The sequence below is a fragment of the Doryrhamphus excisus genome, linkage group LG3 (genome assembly GCF_037039965.1).
Source record: "Doryrhamphus excisus strain RoL-2023G ecotype Guam linkage group LG3, RoL_Dexc_Guam_v1.1, whole genome shotgun sequence".
NCBI lineage: Eukaryota > Metazoa > Chordata > Actinopteri > Syngnathiformes > Syngnathidae > Doryrhamphus > Doryrhamphus excisus.
In genome coordinates, this window is record NC_136359.1 from 23,822,315 (window position 1) to 23,836,504 (window position 14,190).

At 40.0% G+C, this 14,190-nt stretch overlaps 1 protein-coding gene across 1 annotated transcript in view; it reads right to left on the minus strand.

The window, feature by feature from the left end:
• Positions 1 to 158: 158 nt before the first annotated feature.
• The window catches only part of gcn1 (GCN1 activator of EIF2AK4), a 36,080-nt gene continuing 22,048 nt past the window's right edge, over positions 159 to 14,190 (minus strand). Inside the window, exons 40-56 of the mRNA XM_058069863.2 lie at positions 13,835 to 13,977; positions 13,639 to 13,756; positions 10,862 to 11,077; positions 10,623 to 10,787; positions 9,145 to 9,306; positions 8,979 to 9,071; positions 8,288 to 8,431; positions 7,936 to 8,205; positions 7,735 to 7,848; positions 6,681 to 6,911; positions 6,415 to 6,608; positions 4,837 to 4,951; positions 4,535 to 4,631; positions 2,574 to 2,722; positions 2,380 to 2,490; positions 512 to 733; positions 159 to 443 (exon numbers count right to left, since the gene is read on the minus strand). Of these exons, the coding sequence (XP_057925846.2) occupies positions 318 to 443; positions 512 to 733; positions 2,380 to 2,490; positions 2,574 to 2,722; positions 4,535 to 4,631; positions 4,837 to 4,951; positions 6,415 to 6,608; positions 6,681 to 6,911; positions 7,735 to 7,848; positions 7,936 to 8,205; positions 8,288 to 8,431; positions 8,979 to 9,071; positions 9,145 to 9,306; positions 10,623 to 10,787; positions 10,862 to 11,077; positions 13,639 to 13,756; positions 13,835 to 13,977 (2,670 nt within the window). The 3' untranslated portion in view covers positions 159 to 317. The remainder of the gene's footprint in view (positions 444 to 511; positions 734 to 2,379; positions 2,491 to 2,573; positions 2,723 to 4,534; positions 4,632 to 4,836; positions 4,952 to 6,414; positions 6,609 to 6,680; positions 6,912 to 7,734; positions 7,849 to 7,935; positions 8,206 to 8,287; positions 8,432 to 8,978; positions 9,072 to 9,144; positions 9,307 to 10,622; positions 10,788 to 10,861; positions 11,078 to 13,638; positions 13,757 to 13,834; positions 13,978 to 14,190) is intronic.

A 14,190-nucleotide genomic window follows, 5' to 3' on the forward strand; every position in this document is an offset into this window, starting at 1 on the left:
TGTGTCGGGTCATTTTGGGGCTGAAAAAGACTTCTCAGCAGTTTAGGGCAGCCGTAGCCACAATCACATGATCTATTAGTTAGCTGAAAACAACACAATTCAGAGTCTACCATATTAAAAAGCAAAAAAAAAAAAAACATGATTGCATAATCTTCTAATTGAATTGTGCATCTGCTGGGAGGGCAAATTACAGGTCTGTTCTAATGTGAGGATTTGCTGGTATTTATGCTGAGTTCCTGTGTGGGAAAACAGTCTCATCAGAGATGAGTGTGTTTGGAGCTCACGGCAAGTTTACATTCCGGCTCAGTCCACTCCAATCACGTTAGTATGGTGTCATCGATCTCTTCATTGGAGTCTGGCTGGCTGGCAATCTTCTTCAAAGAGCGGCGGTGACACTCCGACAGAAGGTCGTTGCTTGTCGAATCCAGAATGGCGGTAATCATCTGAAAGAGACAGCACAACGTGAAAGAGTGCTCCCCTTGCAAATGATTTTTTCCATCGGTGGTCTGACCTGAAAGCATTCCTCTCCCTGGCGGAGTCGTAAGAGGTTGACGATGGTGTGTTCGCTTTGGGCTCTCACGCTGGTGTTCTTGTCCTTGGTGTTGTCCAGCAGAGTTTTCAACAAAGGTTTGATGTGACTCGCCTCCAAAGCAGGCGTGGCGGGATCTTTAAAGACCCACCACAGCACCCGCTCTGACACGAGCCTGATGTCACTGGACTGGTTCTGAAGACACTGGGGTCAAACACACACACCAGTCATTACAATATCATAGAGGCACTAATTGTACTCCCACCCTAGTTAACACACACATCTCACTAGTCTATTTGTTTCTCTATTCTTATTACTCTAACACATTTTGTGTTCGTGTCAACATTTCTCAACCGATTCAAACCAATCCAACATAAAAAATAAATGTCAAAGCGCCTTGAGTGGCTTGGAAGTTGGAAAGTAAAGTATATATATAAAAGTATTATTTTGCCTTTATTCCAATAATATATTAGAACTCCTTTCATTCATTCATTTTCTACCGCTTTTCCTCACGAGGGTCGCGGGGGTTGCTGGAGCCTATCCCAGCTGTCTTTGGGCGAGAGGCGGGGTACACCCTGGACTGGTGGCCAGCCAATCCCAGGGCACATATAGACAAACAACCATTCACACTCACATTCATACCTATGGACAATTTGGAGTCGCTAATTAACCTAGCATTTTTTTGGAATGTGGGAGGAAACCGGAGTACCCGGAGAAAACCCACGCATGCACGGGGAGAACTCCACACAGAGATGGCCGAAGGTGGAATTGAACCCTGGTCTCCTAGCTGTGAGGTCTGCGCGCTAACCACTTTGGCCACCGTGCAGCCCACCTATTTAAATTCATTAATTTGCTACCGCTTTTCCTCACGAGGGTCGCGGGGGTTGCTGGAGCCTATCCCAGCTGTCTTTGGGCGAGAGGCGGGGTACACCCTGGACTGGTGGCCAGCCAACCCCAGGGCACATATAGACAAACAACCATTCACACTCACATTCACACCTATGGACAATTTGGAGTCGCTAATTAACCTAGCATGTTTTTGGAATGTGGGAGGAAACCGGAGTACCCGGAGAAAACCCACGCATGCACGGGGAGAACATGCAAACTCCACACAGAGATGGCCGAGGGTGGAATTGAACCCTGGTCTCCTAGCTGTGAGGTCGGTGTGCTAACCACTCAACCGCCGTGCAGCCCATTTGATTAAATTGTACATCTGAAACAACATAACAAAAATCTTGTAAGAGGAGGGATTGTGGCTGCACAATGGACGAGTGTTCGATTCCACCCTCGGCCATCTCTGTGAGGTATGAATGGTTGAGTGTGAATGGTTGTTTGTTTATATGTGCCCTGTGATTGGCTGGCCACAAGTCCATAGGTTCCAATGTGGGAGGAAACCGGAGTACCCGGAGAAAACCCACGCATTCACGGGGAGAACATGCAAACTCCACACAGAGATGGCCGAGTTTGAACCCTGGTCTCCTCGCTAACCACTAGACTGCCGTGCCGCCCATATTAGAACTCCTAATTTTCCAAAATGTACAGTTTTATTTAATTTACCAAAATTTTACGACTTAAAATATATTAAATATTCCAAAATTCACATCTAGTTAATGTTTAGTAAAATGATTAATATAAGGGCGGGTGCCCAAAGTGCGGCCTTGGGCAAACCAAAGATTGGTTGAATTGGTTTAATCATCTTTAATGTAGAAAATGTATCAGAGTGGCCTTCATGTCCTTAAATTCCGTCCTTAAAAATACGTTTGAACACCCATAAGCTACAAGAACCTTTATTTATGTTGAATTGAGACAATAAGATATGTCCCTCAAGTGCCGCTGCCATTTTGTTATACCTTGACAAACTGGGTGATGATGCGCTGGGAAATATTACTGCCTCCGTCTATGCTGAGCTGATGTCTCATCAGGAATCCCATCCCTCTAATCCCGCTGCAAGCAATGGGGATCTGGAAGAGGAGTCCAATCACAAAACGATCAGAACATATTTTATTCATTAGCAAAAATCCAAAGTCAAACATTCCCCTCATACCCTGTCGGCGGTGGCGTTGGTCAGGATGGTCTCGGTCACACTATCGCTGTATTCCTTCCCACACAGCTTCACTGGTGCACACTTGACAGCGATGGCCAGAGCCAAGCTCCGACCGTGCCGCACCATCCAGTCCACGCCTGACATATCCGCTGTGACCACACATAATGTTGCATTAGCTTTCTCAATGACACTATTCCTCCTGCAGCGATAAATGAGTCATATACACATTTATAATACAATATCAATCTAGAATATTGGTGGTCTGTGGGTTACAAACAAGTTCCGGTCCTTGACTGTGATGTCAGTCAAGATTTAGTGTAAATTATAGCCAAATTAACTCCTGTGTCACTCATACTGTACACACAATACACAAATGATGGAGTACAGCAATATAAATATTAAATATAAAAGTCCTTACTGCTGTAAAATATTGTTCCTGGCTAGTCTGGAAGGATAACCTCTTATAACAGCGTACAGCAGGGGTCTCAAACACGCGAGCCCGCAGGACACTAGTTTGAGGCCCCCGCCTTGATATGAAAGTTTAATGTTTAAGTTTGATATGGATGCTGTATGGTATCATGTACCCAGAAAAAAATTATTACGTTTGATTAATGTTCATGTTAAAGGTTAAATAACTGTTAATAGTTATCCTCCCTATCCGTGTGGAAGTGGTAAGTTTTTGGCTTTTTTAAGTTTAAAGGAAATAACTTGAAAGCTACCGTTTAGGTCGCTAGCTCTCTAGTTTGCGAGTTAGCATGTGTCTCAAGACCCTGCAGTTGCGCAATATGTTGTAAATAACAAGGACACTAGTTTGAGGCCCCCGCCTTGATATGAAAGTTTAATGTTAGTGCGCCCCGCGCAAGTTTGATATGGATGCTGTATGGTATCATTTACCCAGAAAAAAATTATTACGTTTGATTAATGTTCATGTTAAAGGTTAAATAACTGTTAATAGTTATCCTCCCTATCCGTGTGGAAGTGGTAAGTTTTTGGCGATTTAAGTTGAAAGGAAATAACCTGAAGGCTACCATTTAGGTCGCTAGCTCTCTAGTTTGCAAGTTAGCATGTGTCTCAAGACCCTGCAGTTGCGCAATATGTTGTAAATAAAAAGAGTATAAATGTGACTATAGTCGTGTTTTGTCATGTCTACAGGGCTCTAATAATGCTTTGTTCATTTTAATCTGAAAAAAATCATTTGTCTACCCACCAACTATATGTGGTTTCTTAAGTTTTTATTATTTGCCGGTTTATTATTATTATTATTACATTAATTTATTACTGATTGATTGATTTTCTTTATTCTTGATTTGTTTATTTATTTTTCATCTTATTTTGTGCAGAAAAATAAAAATTAAGATATTTGAGAACAGTGGAATGTTTTATCAGAGCTTTTCTTGTAGAAAATCGGAACCAAAGCACTGAAAAAGTTTGTATATTTTTCTGTTTTTAATAAATGCTTTTTTTTTTTTTTTGGAAAACCTGATGCGGCCCAGCCTTGCCCAGACCCTAGCTCCACTGGCCCCCAGGTAAATCGAGTTTGAGACCCCTGGCATACAGAATCCATGATCCATTTATTAGCATTCAATAATCTTTATCCTTAATAATGGTCGTGACAGTCAAGAAGCAGTCTGAGCGTTTTATGATTTTTATCTTCACTTCCATGGTGATGGCTTTCATTTTCTTTGGCGCACTGGGAGAGATAATGGAGTGTAAAGTTAACTAATATACCAGCAGTCACACACTATTCTTACTGCCAAGGACACTGGAACTACTTCTCAAGCAAGTCTTGTGTTTACGGACCTCAGTTAGTTTTTCTGTTAAATTAATGTGAACACATTCGTAACCAAGAAAGGAGCTAAAAACCAGAACCACCTGTATATGATGTGAGGTCTCTTAAACGTGCACCTCAATGGACACGCTCGGAAAATTCGGGGACAATAACTTTGCATTTAGACACAAACCCAAGATGTGTTGAAGTAACACGCTCTTCAGCTCCTCATCTGTCAGAAAAGGGCAGAGTTCACCGACACAGCCGGCTGACGCCATTCGAGTCGCATCCTATACGCGCCCACACACACACAGAAGGACAGACAGGGAGACAAGAGAAGCGATTTACTGACATGAATAAACCATCTTGGTTTGCAAGCCACATCCTTTCACAGACTTCCGTGAAATCTGTTCTCTTACTCTGGTTAAATTACAATGTACAGACATGCCACCACAGATACACGTCTGTCCCAGTTTCATGCTTCGAGTGTCATACCTCGTCATGTCCCAGCATGCCGAGTAATGTGGTGGTGATGTTCTTGCGGATGTTCGGGTCCACCTTTGATCCAGCCCCTTGAATGACGAAGCGTAAAGCTTGTAGCATTGTCTCCCTGTCAAACACACACACACACACACACACACATATATATATATGTCTGTAGTCGCACGAGCAGGAAATAAGAACTGACAGGACACAACTGGGCTGCGGACATTTTTGCGCCACAACTTTGACGATGAAACGACGTTACAGCGTTAAATAATTACCGTTTGGGTCGCTAGCTCTCTAGTTTGTGAGTTAGCATGTGTCTCAAGACCCTGCAGTTGCGCAATATGTTGTAAATAAAAAGTGTAAATGTGACTATAATCGTGTTTTGTCATGTCTACAGGGCTCTAATAATGTTTTGTTCAGTTTAATCTGAAAAAAATCATTTGTCTACCCACCAACTATAAGTTTTTATTATTTGCCGTTTATTTATTTTTCATCTGATTTTGTGTAGAAAAATAAAAAGTAAGATATTTGAGAACAGTGGAATGTTTTATCAGAGCTTTTATAGTAGAAAATCGAAACTAATGTTTTTTTTTTGGAAAACCTGTGGCGGCCCAGTCTCGCCCAGACCCTAGCTCCAGTGGCCCTCCAAGTAAATAGAGTTTGAGACCCCTGGTTTACAGCCACCCCAAACTTCTTTCAGGGCTCACTTCCAAATACTTAAGCCTCATTATCAGAAACTTTGGCATCGTTTAACACATATACATATTCCATAATGCAACATTATAACTACATTTATAGATTTATACATTAATAAGTGTATGAGACATATTTAGGGTTTTTTCCTATTGAGGGGAGGGTAATTAGAATCTATTACGGTCACCTTTATTACAAATATTGATCCAAAATCTGAGGAAAATGTCAACGTCAAACTAGTAGAAGGGTTCGCAGATTGAAAAAACATTTTTATTCAACGCCATTATTTTACAAATGAAGGGCAGCTACTGTACTCATTGTTTTTACATATATAATAATTAATAATTGATGACATAGCACCAGAAGCAACTGGTGGGTTCAGTATCTTGATCCAGTTTAATCAAAGTCAAATGTATTTGTACCCACTAGCACTACAAGTGCGTGAGCGCCACCTGGTGTCAAATTTCTCAATTACAGTCTCACCTGATCAAATAAACTCAATCAATTCATAGCCCGCATATTTGTGGTTTTGTTAAAAAAATATATATATAGTATTTTCCAGAGAATACATCTCTTTCACATGAAATTTGTCATTTAAAAACAGGTAAAATGTACAGCATACATGTACCACCGACTATGTATTTACGCTTCACATATAATGTTTTGACTATCAAGCGTTGAGATTTCTGTTTTACGGTCCTTGAACACCCCATACTTGCTGTGCATCTGGTCGTTTATTGTCGTGCTCTATCTCGTGGTAAGAATAGTTACTGTATTTCGGTCTTTTGACATCATATGATTGGACTTTGAGCTTACATCTTTCCAACACCCAAAGATTTTCCAGTTTAATAATTCAAATTTGGAAAATAATTTAAAGTAATAAGTACACACCTCACTCCGGAGTCCTCTGCATTGCGAATAGCAGACAGCTGCTCCGTAAAGAGGGGGTCCACCTTTGTGTGGATGGAAACCAGCTGCCCCAGAGCTTCAGCGGCCCTCAACCTCACAGCACGGCTCGAGTCCTGCAGAGCCTTCAGGAAGGTGGTCTGCAGCTGTGGCAGGAAGGGCTTTAGGGCGATGCCGACCTGCACGACGGGACAGCAAAGGTTAGCGTGAAGCTCGTGTTTTTTTTGCAGGCAAAGAATCATCCAAAAGACCTTCGCCAGCAGCAGGGTTAGAGTCTCCAACAGCGCCGTCTTCACGGTCCAAGCAAAGCGGTCACCCAAAATACGAATGAGCGGTCCAGTGATGTTGACCACGGAGGGCCTCAGGGCCTCGGGGGATGTCAGTCGGATGACCCCTCCCAAAGCTTTGGCTGCTTCTTCTTTCTGCTCGGGACTACCAGTTAAGACCCCTTCTCTCAGGACAGGCAGGATGCAAGTAACACCCTGACAACAAAAAGGATAACATCTACAGTCACTAACAGAAGCAGTTCATTGTGATTGGTTGAGATATCCTTTTTTTAACCGAGGGCCATAAAAATGAAAGGATGTAAGGGCCACTTTGATATTTTATATATATAAACAAAAAACAATCTTTATGACACAGGTAAAAAAAAAAAACTTATTATAATACGATACTACTAAAACGACATTTGTCCTCATAATATTACAAGCTTGTTTTCGTAAAATTGTCTTTTTTCTTGTTAGAATGTGGATGTTTTAAAGTAATATTATGAATTCATTCTCAAAATTATGGTTGTATTGTCCATTTTCTTCTCATAACATTATGACTTTATTCCCATAATATTTTGGCTTTTTTTTGTAAAATTATAACTCTTTCCACAATCTAATTCCCCCCAAATTACAACTTTATTCATTGTTGTATTTGTTTCTCATAATAACAATAATACATTTTTCTTTATTTCAACTTTGCTACTAAAAAGACACTATTTTTCCCAATAATATTATGTTATTCTCATTCAATTACGACTTTTCAACAACTTTTTTCTGTTAACATTTAAACTTTTCCATTGTGGCTTTTTCATTTTTCATGTTCAATTATTATCCCATTGTTGGCTCCACATTCTCCACATCTGTTATTTCCACATTTCTGTCTGTTATTCTGTTATCTGGTTATTTGTTATTTATTTTCTGTTTAGAATGTGCAGAAAAGACATGTGGTCGCACACACACAAACACACCATTTGGTTATGTATCATATTTTATCATATTTTATATCAGTTTCTAGCACAGGGAGAAACCGTCTTACCTTTTTGGGCAGGCAGAAACCAGGCAGCTGTTGACCTTTTACATCAGCGGCAGCTGATCGAATGTCTCGATGAAGGTCATCAATAAGAGCCAGCTGGCTGCTAGCATCCAGTCGCTATTTGAAGAAAAACAAACAAAGTAGTTGGTTGTGGAGGATTAGCATTTCCACAAGTACAACATTTAGAAAGCAAAATGAAGGCACCTTCGTGATGGAGTTGATTGTGTCCCAGCTCTGGGACAGGATTTCTGTGTTGGGGTCATTGAGGAGACGGATGAGGCCCGAGAGCAGGTTGCGGGTATGGGCGCTGTAGTCCAGACGTGTGCGGGCAAAATAGCCGTTGAGGATGGTGGCGGCAGCCTGTCTGAGCCCAGGGTCGGCGCTTCGTGTGGCCTCCAGTAAATCATCGATGATGATGCGCTGGCCCACATCATCATCCACAGACAGGATCACCGTTTGACAATTGCATAATTCCTAATGCAAAGCAAAAATAAACAAACGGTACAACAAAAACACTCACAACGACATCAATAGCTCGGATGGTGTGGAGTGTTACCTGAGCTTCATCCTCTGTTCCTAATTTTCCTTTAAGAGAGGAAAGAATGGCAGGCAAAATAACACCGAGGTGGCGAGTCAGAGCATCACCGGCAACAGCTGACAAGAAGGCCAACACACGCGTGTTCACAGGAGGAGCCGTTAGCTGAGAGAACACAATTTGGATCAGTTACAGGTCACTTAAAAAATTAATAATAGCAGTGACTTATATTGGCATAAGTTACTTAAATAACCAAAATCAAAAGTAGCCATGTTTACTTGTGACTTTGGCCTGAACACAGTTTGTTTTCACAAATGGTTTTCCTTCATTTGCGCATATTGAGTTATTATATTGAGTTTTCATATACTTTTGCGTTATCTAATAGAACCGCCGTGGTAATTTTGTTGTGTGTCGACTAAAATGACAAAAAGCTTTCATCCACACACAGGAAAAAATGTTCTACACGTCAACCAGTATTTTTTGGCAGTGCACATCACACTAAGCAGGAGGGTTTGCAATGGGAGGAGCAAGCCATTGTGGAGAACAGCAGGGTCATAATGCATGGGGGGTATAAAAAAAATGGGTACACGTTTGCAGGTCTGCTTACTGTTATGTAAGCAGATGCTGCGTAGCAAAAATGAGGAAGTTACAGTAAGGTTCCACTGTGTTAACAAAAACATAATATATGGAAAAAGTAATTATGAATGGCAACCTTTGGCACCAAATACGGCAGCACAGATCGACTTTTCACAGCCATGACTTGTTTCAGGCCATCCAAAGCAAACTCTGCAGTCTCCTCGTCGTCCTGGGTAAATACATGTAAGCACAGCTCATAAGTTATAGTTATAGTTAGCATGTTGACATTAGTAGTAAGTCACCAGTTGCTTGAGAAGAGTTGGCAGGATGTCATCCAGCGCCTGGTGACCAATGGTAACATGGAGCTGCTCAAATGTTTTGGCTGCGTCCTGTCGTACTTCCTCCAGCGGGTCACACAGAGCTTTCCGCACGGTGGGCACCAGAGACTCGGAGAAAACCAGCACCTATTGACAGAAAATGACATTATCTCTCATGTCACTCATACTACCACTCATACTTGCCCTCCTACCCTCAGGGAGGCGCTATAGGAGTTTACGGACAAGAACCACCAGGTTCTGGAACAGCTTTTTCCCCAACAGCTGTCTCCTTGTTGAACTCTGCCCCCCATTGCCCACCCCCTTCCACTACTTACATCCCCCCCGTTGATCTATGCCCCCCCCATCACTTCATTGCACTATTGTACATATTGCACTATTGTACATATTACTGTAATATCTTGTTGCATTCATAGATCATACTGTTAATAATTTGTATAATCTGCAATAACCATACTCTAGTCCAGGGGTGGGCAAACTACGGCCCGGGGGCCACATCCGGCCCACCAAGTGTTTGAATACGGCCCGCCCAATCTTTCCAAAGTATTTCATTTAAACTCAACATACAACCTGGCATCATGGCCTGAGCCAACCTTTTGATGGTTTTATCAATTTAGTTTTTTGACATGGTCTGTTGTTTACAAAGTGCTCCTGAAAAAAGGGACACAAGCAAAATGGACAGATCTATGTAAAAAACTAATAATAATAATAATTATTATTATTATATTATTATTAGATTGTTATAATTATTATTAGAACTATTATGATTATTATAATTATTATATTAATGCTAATTATTATATTAATTATATATAATATTGTTATATTTGCATATTTTACATAATAATAATTATTTTAATTTTATTGTAATTATTATAATATTTTATTATTTTTAAAATATTTAAATATAAATATAAAATAATAAATAATAATAGCAGATTGCATGACAATTTTACAGATACAATAATACCAGGTGGACTGTTACGTGTAAAATATATAGTCTGCCCCCCCCCCCCGTAAATTTTGTCATATCAATGCGGCCCGCGAGTCAAAAAGTTTGCCCACCCCTGCTCTAGTCACTTCATTGCAATACTGTACATATTACTGTTATTATATATTGTCACATCCATACTGTTTATAATCTGTATAATCTACAATAGCCATATTATAGTCATTCATATCCCTGTACATATCCTCACTGTATTATAGTCATAGCCTGTTAAAGTTTTTTACATAGATCTGTCCATTTTTGTCTACATTTACTTACTACTAAGGTACTTAGAAAACCGGACTTCTGGCTGGATGCTAACTGCATTTTGTTGCCCTGTACCAGTGACATGAGCAATAACAATAAAGTTGAATCTAATCTAATCTAATCTAATCATGTGTACAGTTTTATATCGAGATGCATTGTTTTTTTTGTGTTTCAGCTCCGGATGACTGACCGCATCTTTGCTGGTGGACTTCATGATCTCACTGAGGCCGATGCAGACACCCTGCCTCTCGTCGCTCTTGTCAGAGCGTAGACCCTCTTCAAGGATGGGAATGATCTCTGGGAGAATCTTCTCCCCCAGCTTTCTCACCAGATCACCCAGTGTCCGGGCAGCAATCTGTAATCACACAAAAAGGCACCGTGTCAAAATAAAACATTTCTAAAGAAAGAAATATATTAAAAAATAAGTACTGTTCTCTTGTCAGGGCAGGTGGAGGCCAAAAAGCCCAGCAGGAGCGTAAAGAGGGTTGGGAGGATTTCCCGAAGGGTTCGGGGTGTGTTGGACACCACTATCTTCCACACGTGAAGAGATGCCTGGCGGACCACCAGCTGGGTGTCTGAACGGCCCATGTAGAGTCCAGACAGGACACGGTTACGCCGCTCACCACCAAGAGCTGAAATGATAGCCTATGAAAGGCATGATTAAAGTTGGGAGTCATTAGAACATTGGAAGTCAACAAAATAACGATCCCATACCCCCGACCTGTCAACCCCATAACACCAACATATTTCCCCACTGAGGGACGAATAAAGGCATATCTTAATCTTACAAACACAGACGTGTAAAAATCCCAAACAGTTGTACATTGCCATTATTGGTATTACTGCAAGTTTTAAGTTGCAAAATGTAACAATTTGAGCAAATAATTTGCTGTCTAACATTTAAAAAACATTATATACAAAGAATCTGATTCAATACATTAGTTATCAATCAAGCCTTCATGATTTGAATTTCATGGCTTCGCTCTCTGTTAAACAACATTAATTACGTAATTACTTTCTTTTGTGGTTGAGCACCTATTCGTGAGTGTGAATCCTGTCTTATTTTTTCTCATTATGCCTACTACAGTGGGTGATTTGAGTGTAAATGAGACCATAGGGGTGTTATTTCATGTCTAATAGGCTCTAATGTTAAATATTGAATAGTAATGAATAAGGAATCCTACTATCGGGTCTGGAACAAACCAATGATTACTGTATGTTAAACATGTCTATCTTCTCATACACATTTCATAGTTTTAATATGTCTTAACATGCCATTCTGTTTTGGTGAATTTTGAATGTGCGCGTGGGGGGTAACTTGTCTAACTTTTTACATGAACAACCCAATCCAGGGGTTTTCAAAGTCTAACTTTGTCTAACTTTAACATGAACAACCCAATCCAGGGGTTTTCAAAGTCTAACTTTAACATGAACAACCTAATCCAGGGGTTTTCAAAGTCTAACCTTGTCTAACTTTTATATGAACAACCTAATCCAAGGGTTTTCAAAGTCTAACTTTAACATGAACAACCTAATCCAGGGGTTTTCAAAGTCTAACAAAGTCTAACTTTAACATGAACAACGTAATCCAGGGGTTTTCAAAGTCTAACTTTGTCTAACTTTTACATGAACAACCTAATCCAGGGGTTTTCAAAGTCTAACAAAGTCTAACTTTAACATGAACAACCTAATCCAGGGGTTTTCAAAGTCTAACTTTGTCTAACTTTTACATGAACAACCTAATCCAGGGGTTTTCAAAGTCTAACTTTGTCTAACTTTTACATGAACAACACAATCCAGGGGTTTTCAAAGTCTAACTTTAACATGAACAACGTAATCCAGGGGTTTTCAAAGTCTAACTTTGTCTAACTTTTACATGAACAACCTAATCCAGGTGTTTTCAAAGTCTAACAAAGTCTAATTTTAACATGAACAACCTAATCCAGGGGTGTAAACAAATTAGAACGTTTACAGTAATAATAATTCTTCAGTTCGAAAACAACCCCTATTTGTTCACCGAACATCTATACTGCACAGTACCTGAGGTGTTTTCAAAATCAAACATTGTATTGGATTGTATTGTCATTTTCCAGCTATTTGTTGCCATCTGATGGACTCCAGGGGTAACTACAGTTTTCAATGGCTTTTGTATTTTTAAATTATTCTATTACTCTATAAGTCACTACATCTCTCATCTTGAAAAGTGTCTAAATGTGATTTTTTTTTCTCCTTGCAGCATTATGAGGGTGTAAAATGCTGCCACTTAATGTAATTTATTCGCATTTTTGCACTTATTTTATTTTTCTACTTTTGCATATGCTTCACCACTTTCACAACATCCTGTCAGGTGCCTCAAATAGTTTGTGTTGTAACACCGGTGCCTTCAACTCATGCTTGAGTGCCCTGTTCCCTTCATAATTTGCCTTCTTTCATATTAAATCCTGTTTTTTTATTTGTGTTGTCTTTATTGATGAAAAATGTTGCACATCTCATTTTAGAGATACAGCTAGAATTAATAGACAGGCATACATGTAGGTATTTTACAGTACATTAATTTATCCTCTGGGTGTCACGTTTGTCTCAAGTCTATTTAACTACAGAAACTGGGGGTTGGGCGATACTGCAATTGTTTGTATTGATTTAATACCAAGTAAAAAGGGTCAACATTGTGGGTGTGGATACTTTTTAGTACATTTGGTTGTGATGATAACCAGAATAAAACACAGGAATAAAATGTTAATTTTTAGGCTTATCAAACTTATTAGTGAACGATATAATACAATAAAAAGACAATGTAACAGTATCAACAAAATAAAAACAATGTGCCATTAATTGCAACACAAAGAAGGCATTATTTGTGGAAAATAAACAAAGAGAAGTACAAATATCGATCTCATCACGCTAGTAGTGATCCGATACGGATCTCAACTTTGATATCGATGCGATTTTGCGCTTTGGCTCGATCCGCCCATCACGAAAAGGAACCCTTGTCACCAAACAGGTGAGGGTCACAAGCAGTAATACGTCACGCCAGTCAAAATGTAGCTAGTTTTGAATTTATTTGTGTTTTGCATTTATCTACAGTCATGCCGGACGCTTGCAACCACAAGAGTACTGTGAAAATCCCTGGTTTCAAAACCAACAGATCCAAAACACACTACATTACTCCTTACTACTATTAACTCAATGTAATTACATGTTCTTACTTTATTTGAAGCAGCAGTTCCAAAGTTGTCATCCTCAGATGCAGTCTCTGTAGTCATTTTCCCTGTCACTCCAGAAATATGGAAGAGCAGATCTCCAAGCAGCTGGACTGAGCTGAACCTGCAATGCAACAAAACAGCAGTTGAACATATTGTAAGGGCCACAATCTCCTCATGACTGTAAAATTTGAAGTCTGACCTGATTCTCCAGAGGTCATCAAACAGCCCCTGCTCCAGTTCAGGAAGCAGGAGCGCTATGGCGGTTTCTGCATACATGCTAATGATGCGCTGGCCAGCTCGCAGAGCAGTGTCTCTCACGTACTCATTTTCATCAGCCAAAGCCTGGTGGATTAGAAAAGTAGTAAATATGCAAATACCACATATTATATACAGACAGTGATGATAAGCAGTACAGGTTCTCAGCATGTTAAACACGGAGTATGCAGTAAATAGGTCAAATTAAGGTAAACATATCAAATATTAACCAATTTGTATGTTACATGCTATAACAGTAGCCAATAGCACACCATTAGTTTAGTTGCAAAAGCCGAATGA